This window comes from Trichoplax adhaerens, genomic scaffold (assembly GCF_000150275.1).
Source record: "Trichoplax adhaerens TRIADscaffold_21 genomic scaffold, whole genome shotgun sequence".
Taxonomy (NCBI): Eukaryota; Metazoa; Placozoa; class Uniplacotomia; order Trichoplacea; family Trichoplacidae; genus Trichoplax; species Trichoplax adhaerens.
The window spans coordinates 243,500-262,796 of record NW_002060962.1 but is presented as its reverse complement, the minus strand read 5'-3'; the positions used below and the strand labels follow the sequence as shown (position 1 = coordinate 262,796).

The window sequence follows — 19,297 nt, the reverse complement described above, 5'->3', positions numbered from 1 at the left end:
TTTTGCATATGAATTACATTAATGAACAATATAGCGTCCTTTACAATGTTTGTAAATGTATGAAAATATGAAATTTGTTTCTACAATAATTTATTACAAAGCTATTATTTTTATAAGATAAGTATTAATAACTCTGAATGAAGCAAGTTGCTGGACCCTTTATAACTCGAATTATTGCAAATTTGGCGCATTTTTTGTCTAGTTTTTTATGCGACTACAGAAAATATCAGATACGTATGATGTATTCATTTTTTCTGGAATTGGAAGTTATTGGTTATAATTATTTCATTAACTAGTATAAAGTTGACATCGTAAGGCTAATATCGTTTTATTATCAACGAGGTGAATCTGCTGTGCATGATGCACAACACGCTGAGATTATTGATATTTTCGTTTTATTATTATTCTATAAATGATTAAAAAATTCTCAATGATGTGCATACCTGGTACAACTTTTAATCAGTGTATATCATCCTACTAATCTTTAATATTTAATTTTAATATAGATCACCTTTATAAATAAGTGCTGCATCTGTCTTTCTCAGATAATTATTCTGTTAACTAAACTAGACTCCCAAAAAATTAGATTGCTCTATCTAATCTTCATAAATAATTCCTAGACATCCTACATTTATTTAGTAAAAGTTGCAGGAATGTACCCATGATAGTAAATAATCCTAGCTCATTCTTAGTGTATTATTTCTGATTCACATGTCTTCTATTTACAGTATATTGGATAGGTAGATTGAACAATAATGCTAGAATAGTAATGAAAATTGTCAACTGCTGTGTTAATATGACTCGGTGATGGATATTCCTTTTCATATGGCTCATGGCTCGTACAATTAATGCCAAGTTCTTCTATTTTTTCTTTCTAAATTAACCTTTGTACATGATTTACCGCACAGCGTGGAATAGTTAATCCGCTGTCTGATCAGAAGGTAACGGTGCAATAAGTTGTGATTGATTTCAATATTTTCCCGATGTAATAGTGTGAAAATTTACTCACTTTGCACACGATTTACATCACAACGCGGAATAATTAATCCGTTATCTGATCAGAGGGTATGGGAGCATGTGTTGTGATTGATTTTCATATTTTCTCCGATATAATTATGTAAACATTTAACGCGCTTCGCACATGATTTACAGGACAGCAAGGAATAATTAATCCTTTGTCTGATCAGATGGTATCGTTGCAATCAGCGTTGTTCACAATTAATTGCTTGATGTTATAAATGCAAGATTTAATGAAAGATTATATTAAAAAAGATTAGAAAGGAGTATGGACGAAAGAGCATTATTGCAGCTTCAACTTTACATACTCATACGAGTAAAATACGACGTTCATTCTTTCAATAGCTACGATGAAATTCAATCTTGACACATGATAATTACTTACTCCCTCTTATTTCCCGCAATCATCATAAATATTTCATACTCATTGATTTAAAAGGGTAATCTTTTAATGACAAGAATACGATGCTGTAAGATATTTTTTCAAACTTTAGATCAATCATTTCCATATTAAACAACACTGTTTTCTCAGAGTTTGCATCCCAGTAGAAGGATAGCTAAAGCCTTGGAAAATCAGTTTATTAATTCATTGAAATAGTAGCTCCGTTTGCATGAACAGTTTATTGTTAAGATAACAGCATCATGTATTCTCTACATTATCTTTCATCGATCGATAGATATGGTGATAAGAACTTTATTATCTACCGACGGTGATTGTTAATAAACAATAGTTACCATAGATAATACAGTCATTATTTCTTTTTGTGTTATAAGGCCTTTTCTTCTATTTGTGTCAATGTTAGGTAACTAGTTCAGAATAAAAGTGATGGAAGCAACAGTCATTAACTAGTTCTTAAATAGAGTGATCGTTACATTGTAAAGTAGAAATGATTAATTGGCTAGGAGTCGATTAGGAGCACTATCCAGGGTTGGCTATTTTGTATATAGCTTTTGTCTATCTTTTTGTCTAATTAAAGTATCCAGACAGTGCTTTTAAATTTTTAAAGCTATATCAATTATTGGCCAAGTGATGAATATTGGCTGCATAAATAGGGTTGATGATGGCTTGACGGCATTTTCGCCATCGTAAATCAAAATCTTGCTTGGTCCATGTCAGGGTTAGTAACACTAATTAATTGAGAATCAATCAATTATGTCCGTTATAACTGAAGGATAACGTAAATGACTAATTGATTTTTCGAACGAGAGCTGAACTACAGTTTATTGACGTATTTTGCTGTTATTAGACAAGAAAATGAAATAGAATTCCTCCGTCATGACAGTAGTCACTCATCTGTTATAGAATTTGCAATTATGTTTCGTCAGCTATGTTTTAAACAGTTTCGGATACAGTACATCGAAGTTCCGTTCTTGATTTTGTTGTAAATCTTATCCTATATCAGTGATTTAGTCATTGAGTAGCATTCATACACGTATTTGTGATAGCCATAATTGACGACATTAGAGCATCTTAGATGGATGTTAGATGGCCCCAAACTTGGCTATCAATCTCTTTCAGTTTCCAACAAAGTAACCTAGTGTTATTTTCGTTACGACCATCCTAATTTTTTACTTCTATCGTTATAACTGAGTACTTTTTTACTTGTTCCGCTTGCTCCTGCTACTTTATTCATATAGATTAGTATATTATGATATCAATTCAAGATATTCATATTGTATCCTTTAGTAGTACCTATTAACTACGTATTAAATTACACACTTTATGCCTCGTATTTCTCATCAAATGACTTCTTTACTGGGATATCTTGTTGTCTTTTAATCTCGTTTCGAATGCGTATTAACGACATTGATTTCATACTTCTAAGCCCAAGCAACTTCTTACTGATATAGCGTATAGTAGAGGCTGTCATTTCCGTCATGTTCGATTTAATATTGTATTGGAAACAACAACATTCTACAACATAATCCTTTCTCATTTCCTGACCCTTATCCTTGCTCTACCTCAAGGATTGTTATTTCAGGAATATCTCATTTAATGTTATAGTTATTAGCCACTTTTACAGAAGTGATGCAGAAGATCGCTTCAGTAGGAGATAGAAATGGTCATCTTGATGGATTTTTATTCAATATCGATCCATTTAATTTTTAATATATCAAGAAAACTGTCGCCATCTCTCGTACTAATGTTTATAGCGTTTTATAACGTTATAGCCATCCTTATCAATCTTGATCCTAATATAAATACATTTTTGTACACGTTTTTTATTTTAGCCTTTATTTCATACTGAAAGTGTCTATGTTATCTGACTTACTTGGAGCAATAGAGAGTAGAATTATTACCTACGTTGTGTTTCCACTCTTAGTCGTTGACGTTGTCACGAAGGGCTTCAATACACTCCGCCTAGTAAGCTTACTAAAAATCTCTTTTTATTTAGGATTTACTGCATTTAAATAGTATAGCCGTAATAACATATTATACGAGCCTTATATTAGCAATTCATTGCCTGATCTTATGACAACACATTATGTGCAGCACAACAAGTTACTGTATTCTTACATGCATAACACCTAGACGTTATTAGTAATCATCTCATTCTTAACACATGTAGAAATAGCAAGTGTTGTCAATTTTATAGGAGTAATTTTAAATGCCTTTTCATTGACCTTGAATATTTTGTCGCACTTTCTCGTTACTAATCCGTTACATAGAGCAATTGTAGCTCTGAAACGTATAGATTACCATCAATGACTACATTTTACTATATTATTTAATGCATCGTCAAGTTTAAAGGTATAACTTTGAAAAAATTCTATTGCAGTCTAGTTGTGAATGTAGTTTCCCATCATTAAAAAAATGATTCACTTTCGCTATCGGCCGATCAAGATATCCGTTTGATATACTGTATATAGTGCATTTGGCTCACCTTGTCATTTTCGATCTTGGATCGATCATGAGCTCTAGTTTTAGCACTCTATGATACTATTATAGCCATGCTGTTCATGTTACTAGCTTTCCTATTCTAAATTCATAGTCCAATTTATAGCCTTGGCATGAGAATCAACTTACTGCCATACCTAACTTCCTATCTTGAATGTATTACCAAGTCTAATTTCATCATCCTAGCATCAATATATTTCATCTTGCTTACTTATAAGTAACTTTTCATATTGAATGCATCGCTGCACTGAATTTCACTGAATTGTAATCATGTTGATCTTGTTGCTAGCTCTAACTTAATTTTCGTCGTCCTTGCATTAATTTATTTCATCTTACTCATTTATAACTAAATTCTCTCACTAAATGCATCGCTGTATTGAATTTCATAATTTTATAACATCTTGCTCGTCTGGAGGCTAGCTTCTCATACTGAATCCATTGCTACACCGAATTTCATAATTTTACAAGGTCTTGCTCATCTGGAAGCTAGCTTTCCTATTCTGAATGTCTCAAAGACTGTCATTTCAACTCTATAGAATATCGAATGCGTTTTCTTTACTCCATAGCTAGCTTCTTAGCGTGAATCCATCGCTAGCTCTCATCGTATAACCTTGTTATGCTCCATCTTGATCATTTAGCCCCATTCATCTTCTCTAATTGCATTGGCATACTTGTCAAGCTGACATTTTGACGGATATCCTGCTCATCCTGTAGCTTTAGTACGATTCATGCAAATTCATGATGGCCATAAACTATACTTGAGTAGTACTACTTCCATTTGACATCTGTCCTGCAGCTTTCCTGGAATCCTTAAAGATAGACTCTATCTCATGATTAATGTGATCGCTGTCTAGTATTGCTAATGGATAAAATAATATTTTAACTGGCTTTAATTAGGAATTAATTTTATCATTCAAATAATAACAACCCGCAGAACTGATGTGTATATTTTTATTTCGTGTTGAACAAAGACGTTCTCAAATCAAAGTTGGAGTCTCTTTGACCTGTTTTACTTCGTATTGACAATCTACTTTGATCATATTAAGGTTTTCTTAATACATATATATCGACATCATCCTCTCCTTCGATTGTCATTGACTCAATCTCTTGTCTTGATCTTATCTCGAATAGTGGCACTACATTAATTAAATGATGAGTAAATAAGAAACGCTATGACATCACTTTCATCATTTTCTTGGTTTTACACTATCTATTGTAGGTTAATTTACTAACGTAAGTAGTAAACTTGTCGTTGGGCGGATTAAATTGTAGTTAGACGATGGATAGACTCGACTATTTGAATATACGTTCTTACGCGTATTTGTTGATGATTTAAGAAGACTAAGGGATGAATTTGACATGAGAGAGTTATTATACAATTCAGAAATTGGACTAAAAGTTATTGACATTAAGTCAATAAAGAAGAAATACAGCTGTTTAACGTAATAGTTGTTTGCTTTCTGTTCTTTTAAAAATCAATAGGTGGGCATAAACTAGATAAATGTATCTACATTGACTTTTATGATACAATCTCATACCTTCTTTCTTTTCTCTTTTTTGTCATACCATAACCCCGGATAGAATAGAAATCTTAAGGCTTGCTAGTTTACTATCTTCCTATCCTTTGGTTAATCCTTATATTGTATAATCTTCTAGTCAATTATGTAGGTGAGAATGATGCTGTAATAATATGTTGTACTTTGCAAGATTTAGAAGTAGTTTACTATTTTTCTACCCTTTCTTTTATTCCTTTTATTGTATAATCTTCTAATCTATTACAGGATGAGAATGATCATTTAACATTATGCTGATTTTGCAAAGTGTAGAAGTAGCTTCTGTTCTTCTTCATTCCTTTCATTGTATAATCTTCTACTCTATTATATGAGTGAGATTGATGGTGTAATACTATGCTGTACTTTGCAGGGTTTAGAAGTAGTTTCTGGCCTTCTTTACTCCTTTTATTTTATAATCTGCTAGTCTATTACATAAGTGAGAATGATGGCGTGATATTATGCTGTCTTTGACAGGTTTGGAAGTGGTTACTGTCATTCTTTATTCCTTTTATTGTATAATCTTCTAATCTATTACATGAGTGAGAATGGTACTGTAATATTAGGCTATACTTTGCAAGGTTTAGAAGTAGTTTCTGTCCTTTTTATTTCTTTCGCTGATAATCTTCTAGTCTATTACATGAGTGAGAATAATGTTGTAATATTGCACTTTGCAAGATATAAGAGCAGTTTTTTGTCCTTCTTTACTCTCTTTATTGTGTAATCTACTAGTCTACTACGTGAGTAAGAATGATCCTGTAATATTTTGCTATAATTTTAAAAGGTTTAGAAGTTTTTTGTCCTTGCTGCATTGCTTTCAATTAAAATTAACGTAATAGTATGCTGTACTTTGCAAGGTTTAGAATTTTTTTTTCCTTTCGCATTAATTGTAATTAAAATTGATTATGTAAGTAATCATATTCCCTTGTTGCTTTAGTTACTTGGGCAGGCATCATAATACAGCAATCATCAATAGGTTCTAGGTAAAGATATCAATAGATATTTTACTACATGTACGAAAGATGTTTCTTTCTCGGTTATGACTAATGGGGGATAGGATCGCAATTCTGAAAAATTTTCCTATTTATTACATAGAGCATTTTGTCTATTTAGATGATCCTTTATCATGACCCTATTCTGAAAAATTTCCTATTTATTACATAGGGCACCCTATTCTGAAAGATTTTTCTTCAGAATATTTGCTGAAATAATTTTTCAATATGGTCGTTTTGTGACCATGTTCAAAGAATTCTAGCTATTTATTCAGTATGATTATTTTATGGTCCTGTTAAAAAGACTTTTTTTAACTTATTACGCAGGATATTTTGGCTTATTAAATGGTTCTTCAATTGTTATGAAAGAGTTTTCTTATTTATTACTCGGGATATTTTTGGCTTGTTAAGTCATTTTTTATCATGATCGTTTTATGATGATGTTCTGAAAGAATTTTTCCATCCATTACATAAAACATTTGGTCTATTAAATAACTCTTCAACTTGATCGCTTCCTGACTATGTTCTAAAAGATCGTAAATAATTGATTATTATTGTAGAACATGATCATTTTCATGACCAAGTTTTGAAAGACTTCAGCTTATTTAGTATTCTCAACATCACCTCGCTATGACCATGTTTAGGAGATGGCCTTTTTAGTTAACAAGCCAATTTAGCTTAGTCATGGTTATTTCGTTATCATACTCTTTATTCCTATTATTTAGTAAGAGACTCTAGAATAAGGTGCTTTACCTTGAGGCTAAATCAAGCTTCTCATACCTAAATCAGTGTTTACTAGTTCAACTGCAGCATTCTTTTCTCTCGTTATACAATAACGATCTTGATGAGTGGTTTAAATGTAAAGCAATGATAATACCTAGAGTAAACTTAAGCTATTGATGGCTAGATTTAAAGTAGCTAAAAATAACGTTGTAGAAATATTCAATCGATATCTTCAGATAAGTGTCTGGTATGATATTTTAGAACAAAACTTTGAACAAAATACATTCAGCTTTCTCTGCTTTAATCTATCAAATCATTGATTTGGTAGTAGCCCCAATAAGGTAAGATGCAAATAGAAATACCCCTCTAGCAGTCGGGTAGATTTGATAGAAAAGAGCAAATTACTTTTGCTTTTGACTTTTATTCGTGATTGAAGAATGTAATCGTTAAAGTATTCAATCAAATTATCTATGTGGTAGTAGCATGAAATAAGACATGATAAAGGTGCAGTAAATGGGATTATCCTCTAGCAGTTGGGTATATCTAATAGAAGGATGAATTGCTCTTGCTTTTAACTGTGTAATGATGTCTAGTAACTTAAGAATATAATCCTTAAAGTATTCAATCTATTGTCGACACTTTCTTCTTGATATTGTAAATGTGGAACTACGGGTGATGAAGATACTTGTAGTTCTCCTTTGCTCGTCTAAATCATTTGATTTTAAGTGATAGTGAATGAATAGGGTAGAGAAAATAGATAAAAATTACCACCGAAAATGGGATAGGATATTAAAAATTTCCTATCATTTTCTTTTGCTTCATTTCAGATTCTGCTGGCACTATCCTGATTACGAAAGAAATCAAGAATAAAAGCCAACACTAGTAATTTATTTCTAGCAATCCATTATCATTTTATTGAAGAGATATCATCCTACAGAAGATCAATTATGAGTAAAGAGAAATTATCACGTGGAATAGCTCAACAAATTCTAGTCACATTAATTGCTTGCATTGCCAACGTTAATTTCGGATTTGCTACGCAATATTCATCGCAAGCCACTCCACAATTGCAAAATAAACTCTTAGGCGATCGATACTTGACCAATTTGGATGTTAGCTTATTTGGGGTAAGTGAAGAATCTGTAGTCTTATTGCTTTACAATCCTTGTTTTCATTTCTCCATAATTTGTCGAAAGTATATTATACCGATATTCTGTATGCGATAGCATGGCGAAAATGGTGCAAGTATAACACACTTTGCACCGATTTATATATGTGTATATAGATCTTCGTCTAGTAGACCATAGGCAATGCCACAAATAGCGCAAGGACCGTAGTATACGATCATGAATTACTCGATGAAATAAATCTGTCAAAGTATCTATACTTTTGCCCATTCTACCTTGTAGGTAGATACTGGATAGAATTTAGCAAATTATTTTTATTTCGAGATAGCCTAATTGACATTTATTTAACTAAATCTACGTATACACATTAAGATGGCCGATTCAATTCGGAATAGTATAAGAATATGAATCATCTTATTTGCTGTTAATAATATTCTCTTGACGTCCAATGCCTTTAAATCTATCCAAGGCAAAGTATACTTGTGCCCTTTTTACCTCACAATTCAATACAGGATATTATTCGAGCTTGCATTATTTCATGTAACAGTAATTGACTTAATATTCATAGAAATAAAGCTATCCAAGGTTAATTACAGTCTATAGATTTAAAATCGGTCTAAAGTTCATTACACGTTTACTATTTTTACCTGACAACTGGATAGTGGACAAAAGTAATTCACTTTTTAATTAAAGCATCTACTTGATATCTGCTCAATTAAATCTATGTAAAGTAAATTCTGCTTGTGCCGTTCTTGATAATTTAGCACTTATCAAACATTAAATCTACATCATTTAGTCATTATTTTCTGTTGGTGGCATCATTGGTGGTATTATCGGCAGTTTATTCCTTCGTTACTTGGGCAGAAGATCAACTTTAGTTGTTTGCTCAGCTCCGTTTGTTTTAGGTTGGTGTTTTATTATGTATGGACCAAACAAAATTTATTTAATCATTGGTCGTACATTTACCGGCATTGGAGCTATTCTAGCAGCGATGGCTGCACCAGTAAGTAATACAGATGTTGGCATTAATCGATTCCTGTTTGTGATTATGATACTTAACTCAAGCACTCTGGGTTTAAGTCTAACTTTGAAATTGTAATGATTTCTTTATATCCATACTATAAGTGAATATAAATTGAGTTAGTAAGAAGTGAAAGAGTGTATAAATTTGATTTTTCTAACTTGATTGGAAATTTCGAATCATTTTATTCATTTTTTAAGATTCATGTACTAGAGATTTATGGTAATTACATTGTTTTTGTCGTTATATTTGGTTTAACTTTCAGTGCTGTACGTTTTGATTTTTGCGATAATTTTTAAATGTAGATTTTAATGTATAAACGACTATAATTCAATTAGAAAAAGAAGTTGAAGACTTTATAAAATTGATTAGCGTCATATTACTGATGTTTATAATCCTATTTTATTTTAAGATTTATGTGGCAGAAACCTGTTCTCCATCTATTCGTGGGCGACTAGTTTCAGCAACATTTTTAGCCGCTATTTGTGGTAACTTTTTATGCGTTCTTTTCTCACTAATTCTTAACTGGAATTACTTGGCGTTAGTGAGTGTCGTACTATTAACTATCTTATCCATCGCTATGGCGTTTTTGCCTGAAACACCAAGATGGTTATTATCACAGGGTCGAACCTACCAAGCATTTTATGCGCTTAAGTAAGACAGTTCCATGATATAATTATATTATAGAATTTTGTGATTAAATTACCTATCTGGGATATAGCTTATAACTTCTTCACAAACGGCTGAGTTCCTATGTTACTCAAGTTCAAATCGTTTATAAGCCATTATATTTGACTTGTACTTCAAAATAATGTATAATAAGCAATCTAATATCAATTCCGTAATGCTCATTGCAAATATCGAAACTCTCGAGCTAGTTTATTAATATAGAACTATCAACAACGAATAATGGTTATTTGTAGCTGTATACCCCAGCTCTTGGTTAAAATTTGATCTTCTTGATGAATACTGTATCTCCCTTTACTAACGATACATTGCCATTTTCTATTTGGAATATTACTAGATGGCTACGCGGAGATGATCAAGATATTCGACCTGAATTACAAGCAATCGATCAGAGTCTTAACGATAATCAAAAATTAAAATGTTCTGAGTTACGTCAGCCAGCAGTATTAAAGCCTCTTATGATATCCATTATGTTAATGATACTACAGCAAACGTCGGGAATCAATATTTTCATTTTTTATGGTGTCTCGATTATTCAAAGAACTGGAATTTCCGCAGGCTATGAGGTAGTGTTTACAGTCATTTATGCAACAATTAAATTTCCCTGCTCTTTTTATATTCACAATCAGTTACCATCACAAATGATTCATATTAGCTATGCCCTATTTTATATCTCGTTAATACTTTAAGATTGGAAATTTAATTTCTGATTGCCATTTGTAAGATCCAATTGCTATTGCTATGCCACTACTACTCTATTTTAAGAGTGAATATCTCATTTTTGATTCCTTTGCGTAAGATTTATTTGCTATTAATAAGCAAGATTCCGCAATATTCAGTAGATTTCGTAGATTTGCCTTATAGTAGTAGTATATAGAATAATTACTATACGCTGCAAGTAGATATATCGAATAAAAATCAATGCAGCTTATTTTTCAAAGGATTTACGAGTTAAAGCCTCCTAACATTCTTAGTATATTAATAGCTTTTGTTAACATATATATCTTAAAGGGTCTTACGATTACAAAAAATTTCATAAAGTTTATTTCTTTTATTAGATATCGTAAGCGTAGAGGTAGATCTTGTGATATCTGTTTCTTTTATTAGTATAATTTATAATGCAGGTATTGAAAGTCTCTTATAGCTATACGTATTAACTCTTTAATTATGTGATTCTGAGCATAAATGATTACTTTTAATGTATATCATAGACCAAAGGAAATTTATACCGTATCTATTTCTCTTATCAGCTCATTAATTTAGCACAAATAGCTACATATCTCATAGCTGCAGTAGATTTTATGGCATTTATTCTATTATTAGTATTGATACCAAGGTTCAAGTAACTGATATTATTTTGCTTGCCGTAGCATATTTTATAATATTTATCATATATAATATGCTTCTCTCTCAATTGCTTTGATTACAGTATATTGAAATCTGATGGTATATATTTCGATATCGACTAGAAATGCAGAATAGCGAATGAGTAGTCAGGTCAATTCGTCATTTAAGTGTAAATGGCGAATTCTTGATAGCGAATAAGCATTTCCATTAGTAACAGAATATGTCCAACGGAGGTACTATAGTACTATCCCTTTATCTTTAAACCAGGTAGAGCTCTTCTTTCGGTCTATATACCGTATCACGAATAGAGTACATAGTTAAAGATGTTAAAAAAATTTGCAATAGATATAGAAATTCGTTAGTATACGGATAAAATGAGGTAATGATATTGACTGTATCCGAGGGTGTGCTACCTAGCTTATGTATTGGCTAAATCTTAATTTTAACCAGCAAAGAGCCCTTTTAAGGCTGTACGATGTTCTTTCGATATGCTTGTGAAATACTCATCGTTTTACATTATCGGTTTATCTATCTAGATTAGCGTTATCCTGGTCGGTGGACTACTTCTATCGACGATATCAACCCTATACACAGTTGATTACTTTGGTCGCAGGAAAATGCTAATTACATCTGGTCTTGGTATGGCCGTAGGTCATTTTTGTTTTGGTATTTATCATTTAATGGTTATTTCTGAGGCAGCAGGAGATCTCCGCTGGCTTGCTGTTGCTACCGTTGCAATTATCTTAGTATCATTCGGTTTAGGTTGGGGAGCTGTGCCATTTTTAAGCATGTCTGAACTTTTACCCATTCGCATAAGATCAGTTGGCAGTGGCTTAGCTATGATAGCAAATTGGTTGACAGCATTTATAGTAACTTATTTTTATGATAAAATGACAAAAACGATGGAAATATACGGTACCTTCTGGCTCTATGCCGTATTTTCAATCATTGCAGTTATTTATGTCTATTATGCACTTCCAGAAACGAAGGGGAAATCTTTAGAAGAGATAGAAGCTTACTTTCGTCTAAACAAACGAGTATATAATAGTGAAGAAGAAATGGAATTAAGCCCGAAAGATTAGAAAGTATTTACTGGAAATATGCAATGAGAAAGCTATTTCTATTAATAGGTTGAAAATTATTTATGTTATATCCCTATATCCACTCCTACGCTGGATATTATTTATCTACTCGTATTAAAGTCTTCTAATTATTATGATTAGATGTTGACGTAAGATGTACTTTGCAAATATTGATACCTAATGTCTGATATAACTTCCTTGCTTGTTATGAATTTGTTACAGCTTTATGCAGCATTCTGACATAATACTGTGCCTGTGTCTTTAAAATTTAATATTCTTTGATTATACAGTATGAGTATATGATGTCATATAACATATTTTCGTGGCTATTGATACCAAAATGTGTTAATGATTGAACAAATTTTGGAAACATACAGTCTTTGGGACGATTGCTTTATGCTGTATAAAATGTTATTGAAGGGCGTATAAAAATACGCTCAATTGTAATAAATATAAAATGCAATTACGATAGATGAGAGTTTCGCTACTAGCTTACATTAATGCAAGTAATCAAGCTTTACGGGCGTTTTCTATGTACGGTATAGTAGTTATAACTTCCTTAGCAATTACAGTACTCAGTATTGCTTACAGTAATAGCTTTACAGCAGTTATGTAGCAATGCTGCTCCGAATTCCGCAATAACACTTTACGTACTTGACGTGCGTATAGGCACGTTCTAAATTTTGATGAAGACGGAAGATGGGCTATCTGGGACGGTGACCATAGTAAAGGCTAGATACAGTATCGTATTAGGATCTTTATAATATCGTAATGTGAAGTTCACAAAGCAACTAAGACCAAATTACAAACGTACATGTAACTTAGAGAGTAATTACGCACAATGTAAAGATTGTTATATAGGCATACAGTATATACCGTACATAGTAGGCATAACTGTGAATGTAATCATAATTCCCATTATGTTATTTTTAAGATTGGTACATTTTTATTTTAGTAATAAATCTGTATCAGCGATATTGTGCAGACTAGAATTAAAAAGCAAATACGTGGTTCTAGACGTTTAAATCTTGCTGAAATAAACTTTTATCACTAAAATTTAGCAACAGAGATTTTCTCTAGAAATAGAAGGGCAGCAGTAGCCATCACACTATCGCATTCCGTATACTGTCTCTAAGTCTTCAATTAATTGCCTCTTCTCTTCCTCTGGTAGGAACGATGAGCGGGCTGCATTGAACGCCTGTAAAAAATAGCAGACAGGTAAGATTGATAATAACTAGAATGCCAAGGCATGAACTGTTTTAATATGTAAGTAATAGATTAATGACAAAATCTTCGCCTACTGTCTTATTATACTTATTATATGTAACGATTATTGTGGAAAAATTAATTACCGCTCTTGTTAGTACAGGGAAGTCGTAGCCCCATTCATTATAAACTAAGTTATACTCGTCAGCAACTGTTGAATTAATACATAAAGAGTCGTCGGAATTTATAGAGAAATTGAATCCATCATTAATAAACCTGAAAGACGTAAAAATTTAAATGAACACAATGATTGCAATATTCTATAAAATCTTATAATAACTTCAACTTTTATAAGCTAATAACACTGTCGAACCGTTTCCCTGGATGATTCTTAAAACTTGGCACAGATCCGGTAAGGATGCTTGAAGTAGGACACAGCTGTGGAATACAGAGTAAAATTACAATTCCAAATATAAGGATAACATACAATTTGACTGTTTTTCAAGAATTAAATTACAACCTCAAGATGAATTTTCTCCTTTTTGATCACATTATACAGTTCTTCATCTTGTACCAAGTGATAACCATGGCCTATTCTCTCAGCACTTAACCAATCCAAGGACTATAAGTGTTAATGAATAGGTAGAGAAACAAATTATCGAGTACGAACATAAATATCCTGTGACAAGTTGTTTAGTTTAGCCAAAACCTGGAGGATTTTTTAGTTTGAACTAAGTAATCTATTATCTAATCAATATTGTCAAAGTCTTCAGCATAGTAATAATACATTCTATACCTCTCGTATGTTCTGAGCTGGTCCCGCTTCCCCAGCATGTGCAGTTCTGTGAATACCGAATTTCTTGGCTTCCTTTAATTGTATAATCGAGGGTAAAATAGTTATAATCCTGGTTCACACAATCTTAGTATCGATACACGTACGTGAAAATAAATTCTGATCTTGGTAGCTTACTTGAAATGCTTTGACAAATTCATCATTAGCCACAATCGGGTAAAGCGTTTCATCTCCAGCAACATCAATCCCAACAACACCCTTACCATAATATTTTTTACAAAGAGCAACCGTTTCTGCTGCCCACTCTGAAGGGTAAATTGTGAAGTAAAACGTATTATCAAGACTGTATAGATATTTTTGATCACTTTAAATGTCAAATCATTAAATTAAGATTATACGATGTCATTATCTTCTACTTATATTGGAATAGATTGACTTTATTTAATTCCTAATAAGTAGTTTTAGAATTGCAAGTAAACATGGTGAGGGTAGCAAAGTATTTAGCCTCACATTCATTATCATATATATTTCATTAAGGATGACTCATAATACAAGATTAACATTCTCCATATATTATAGTGATACCTGGAAACGGTCGAACGAGACAGAGAATACTCCTAACTTTAATACCGTAGCGTTGGGATCCTTCGGCAAAAGCATCTAATAAAATCTGAACTACTTCATCACTTGTTAATGAGTATTGCTCTGAATCTCCTTCCACGTTTGGTTTTTGACCACACATAAACTGAGGGCAATAGCGTACCTCAGAGTACAAAACACCATAATTTGCTTGATCTTCGCAGAATTCAAGAGCACAGCGTCGTAGGGCATCCCGATCACCTCTAAATTTCAAATATATGCAGACATTATGAGCTAATAATGTGTTGGTTAGCTGTTACATTCTACAGACGTTAAAAGTGTACGTTCTAACCATAACATTGAATTCAATCAATATTGCATAGGTCTGTTAGATGAAAGTAGAATTGGATTAAAGTAGATCGGCTAATTTCTAATTGGGATTTAAAATTACGAGATAAGGTAGAATACATATCAATATTGCGTACTCGTATGGAATAAATAGCGCGAAGAAGAGTTGGGGATAGAACAGGCATTAAATTATTACCATTAACAAACAGTTATTCATTTTGGTAGTGTTATCGCTGTGAGATATCACTTATGTTTAAAGGAGTAAGCTTTGTCATTAAGGGTCATGACTGTTTACTGTTTAAAAAGAGCATTACTGTACCTGATAACCGAATTGAATATACCAAATGCCTCTAAAAATACTGTTAAAGACTTTACTTCTTTATTGGCACAGGATACATATTCCTTCAATTGTTCAGCATTATCGACAGGCAATTCGATACCTTTGGTTCTATTTAAATTAAATATCAATTCAATTATTCAAGGAGAATGACCGAATAAATCGGCGAAAATAAACAGCGCATTTTACATGATGAACGGGCTTGTTAAGGCATATATGACATCTATCACACGATACTGTATATAGGGCACAGTACAGTATAGTAGCTCAAGCTGTACTCTATTGCAGTTCTACTTGTATTTCATCTATTTCGGTTATGTATTAAGTTTGCAGCACAATTCCTACTCGCTCATGGCTGCATGAAAAGTGAATAGTTCAAATTCTAAAGATATTACAACATCAAGCTTGATTGAAATCTGAACAGCGATATAAATTTCTCTTCTACTTTGATCGCAGTTTATCACATACAGTATCCTATACGCGTACTATCACTAGTATAAAGCTATTCTCTATTTATGGTTTTTAGTTGAAGGCCTATCCTTCCATACCTGGCTAGATCTACAACTGTTTCTGCACGGAGAGCGCCATCGAAGTGAGTATGTAGTTCAACCTAGTCCAAGGATGATATATATATATATATGTATAAGTTTCATGGAAAATAATAATACTGAAAGTACTCAAGTCGGTAAAAGAATCAGCACCGGCTGTTGCTGATATTGCATAGATTAAAGTTAATTACCAATCCTTTGATCAATCTTAATCGATCTTAATACGATCGGTCACACAGACTACGATTAAGCTTCTAATGGGGTAGTTATGTTACTTTTATTTTATTCTACTATAAGTACAGCCTATTGAGAGCAGATATGCTAATAGTTGGTCTATACTGTTGTATAGGTCTATTGTAGAGTACTTGGAGATTCATGAATTATTAAGTGCAACGAGGATAATGGAACAAAATTCAGTAAGCAGCTTTATAAAGTGTAGAGTATATAACTCTAATAGTACATGTAGTATAGTAAACAGGATGGAATTGCTGAGTCGAACTAGCTCGTGCAATTGATCAGATTTACTACAATAGGTAGTAGGTACTTTATCATAACTTTAGACCGTCTTAGTGAAACGATAGATATTATTTATTTTGCTGTAACGCCGTCGTTTCATTGAGGCTTTCAAATCGAATCGATAAACTTACTTCACGTCTCTATTGAAAGGTTGATTATTTAATTTCTTAATCAGAGAACATAAGTGTAACGTGCAAAGTGTGTAAGATATTGATCTATAAAGTATAATATCAACTATCTTGTACAGTATCATTCTCGTACTACGTGAAGAGAGATGATGGAATGTGAAAAGCACTGAATCTCCATTTCATGCTGATTGTAAATCAACGATGGAAGGCTATTCTATTTTTTTTTCAATAGGTTCTACGTACTTGCTGGAAGAGATGGTTCAATAGCTTTAAGAAGTTACTACACTACTGTATAGGTTAGGCAAACAAATTTAGCAATCCATGACTCTATTCCAAGTGAATATTGCTACTGTTGTCGATAATGCAAGCATTTTGATAGCGTGGTTGTAGAGAAATAAGAGCAAATAAATAAGATGGAAGCGATCACTAAGCAGGTATGACACTATTATTCATTTATTTTTTTAGGCAGATATCAATCATGGGTTGTCATTCCATCGATATAAAACTGGTAGAGATATTCTTCTCACTTATTACTAGTAAGGAATTGAGATCATACAGTTTTGAAAGCCTTGTCTTTAATGAGCATTGATGATTGTTTTAAAGCATGATTTCAGATTGATTAACAAACAATTTATAAACAAAATGGTGGACAGCAAATACCATATGAGTCATCAATAGATTGGAGTTGATCACCTTGCATTTTAAAGTATTTGTAATATTGACAGCCATAAAGATGGGTAAATTGGTCCTTGGTTGCAATCAATTTGGATTGATGATGAGATTTTAGCTAGCCTACGATGCTCCAGATAACTGCGGGCTTTCAAAGGCAGCAATGCGAGACAGCAACTGGAGATTTTACCTTTTGGGTTAAGGAAAGCGTAGGACGCATGTCCTCGAAATCCAGGAATAGATCAATAATGTAAAAATAGATGGTGGGTGTGGATGTAGTATGGACATGCTAATAGTACCGCGGCCGTCTTTGTACTACATTATAGTAGAATAGCAATTAAGAATAAAGCGGCTTTAGCGCCATATTATTCCTTACTAGCAGACGTTCCCTTGGCGGACTTGCACTGTTGTTATATTCAGTGGATGGCCAATTTTCTGGTGGTAGTACAGTATACTTTGCCTATGGAAGAGTTTTCAATACTTACATAAAGAAAAAAAATAAAATAAATATCCCGTAAATATGACTAGTGCAACATCCTACTGGTGATAGTTGGGCGTACCTTTATCCTATTCAGTGCCAAATCGACTTTCAAAAATGTTCGACTTAGTCAATAAGTACGCTAAGGATCAGGAGCAGCTGTAGGGTGTTTGATAATTTTTGTAGAATATCTTACTTGAGATCGATGCTCGTTCCTTATGAAGCAGTAGGCTTTTCCCATACCTGCTTTTTCTTTCATCTCCGTGTAGTTTTCTCGTACGACCTCCATACTACCACCACAGCTCGGTGGATTCTTTTCTTTTAGAGCTCTCTCTCTCTGCATGTTCTCAGTTCCGTGCTGTTTTATCGTGAGTATCTAACTAAAGTGCGTTTGCTTGTACCGTATTATTAATAAAGGAAAGTGAGCAACATTCCATTTTCAATGTTGACTTAGTACTTGATTATAGCTGTTGTATCCAAAATACGGATGGATCATGCTACAAAGACGCTGTAAATGTGTCTCCAGCCTTTTCATTAGATCCATATAAGCAACCACTAAAAATGAATACTGTTATTGATTGCATTGAATAGAATGATTGATTAATCCTTTAAAATCAGCCGGAGACTTTGCTGCATGGAGAGAATTCATTCTGGTATTTACTGCAGTCAGTCGATTGATTCGTTACTTCCTTCAAAATCGACTGGAGTCTTGGCTGCACGCAGAGCAGTGTTTCTTTACTGCTTATTAGATTAGACGCAACGATTAAATTATTGTACACCTAGTTTGTGGTTAGTAGAGGGACTACTAATGGTAAAAGACTAAGGACGTACAACAAGAAGGCAATCGGAGCTATATGACTGCGATCCTATTTACTGATCTTCTAAGTGTGTCTTAAGAAACATTACAACCATAATCAGCATGAGTTGCCGCTAGGGGTACTTTATTTGCAAGGATTACTTAAATAGCAAAATATCATGGAATACTGCATTAATAGTCTATGATATTGATCAACATATGCCGTGCCAGTATCGGCGCTAACGAGGTTAAATTGAGTATATTTTCTTTTTTCATATAACCCAATTAAAAGGTTATAGCTACGCTAAAAGTGGCTGTATTGGTTCTAAACCAATTCCAAACTAAATTCCGTAAGCTGAAAATTTGTCATCACAAATAGAGTTCGAAAGGCTTAATTTACATTAGGAATTATGAAATCAATTCTGCAAAGGGGAGATAAATCGCAAAAATGCCT

At 32.8% G+C, this 19,297-nt stretch overlaps 2 protein-coding genes across 2 annotated transcripts; one reads left to right on the top strand and one right to left on the bottom strand.

Annotated features, from left to right (window-relative positions):
- Positions 1–8,128: 8,128 nt before the first annotated feature.
- Positions 8,129–12,445, top strand: TRIADDRAFT_31909 (uncharacterized protein; the record flags this gene model as incomplete). The annotated part of the gene is made up of 5 exons (XM_002117081.1): positions 8,129–8,308; positions 9,105–9,311; positions 9,742–9,983; positions 10,354–10,582; positions 11,900–12,445. The coding sequence occupies 5 exons, from the start codon at positions 8,129–8,131 to the stop codon at positions 12,443–12,445; spliced, it is 1,404 nt and encodes a 467-aa protein (XP_002117117.1).
- A 1,108-nt stretch (positions 12,446–13,553) lies between these two features.
- Positions 13,554–18,390, bottom strand: TRIADDRAFT_61081 (uncharacterized protein; the record flags this gene model as incomplete). Its single annotated transcript, XM_002117011.1, has 11 exons — positions 13,554–13,643; positions 13,798–13,927; positions 14,025–14,089; positions 14,172–14,273; positions 14,448–14,519; positions 14,622–14,749; positions 15,030–15,286; positions 15,691–15,819; positions 16,257–16,318; positions 17,946–18,029; positions 18,244–18,390. 11 exons carry the CDS (start codon positions 18,388–18,390, stop codon positions 13,554–13,556), a joined length of 1,266 nt encoding a protein of 421 aa, XP_002117047.1.
- Positions 18,391–19,297: the final 907 nt, after the last annotated feature.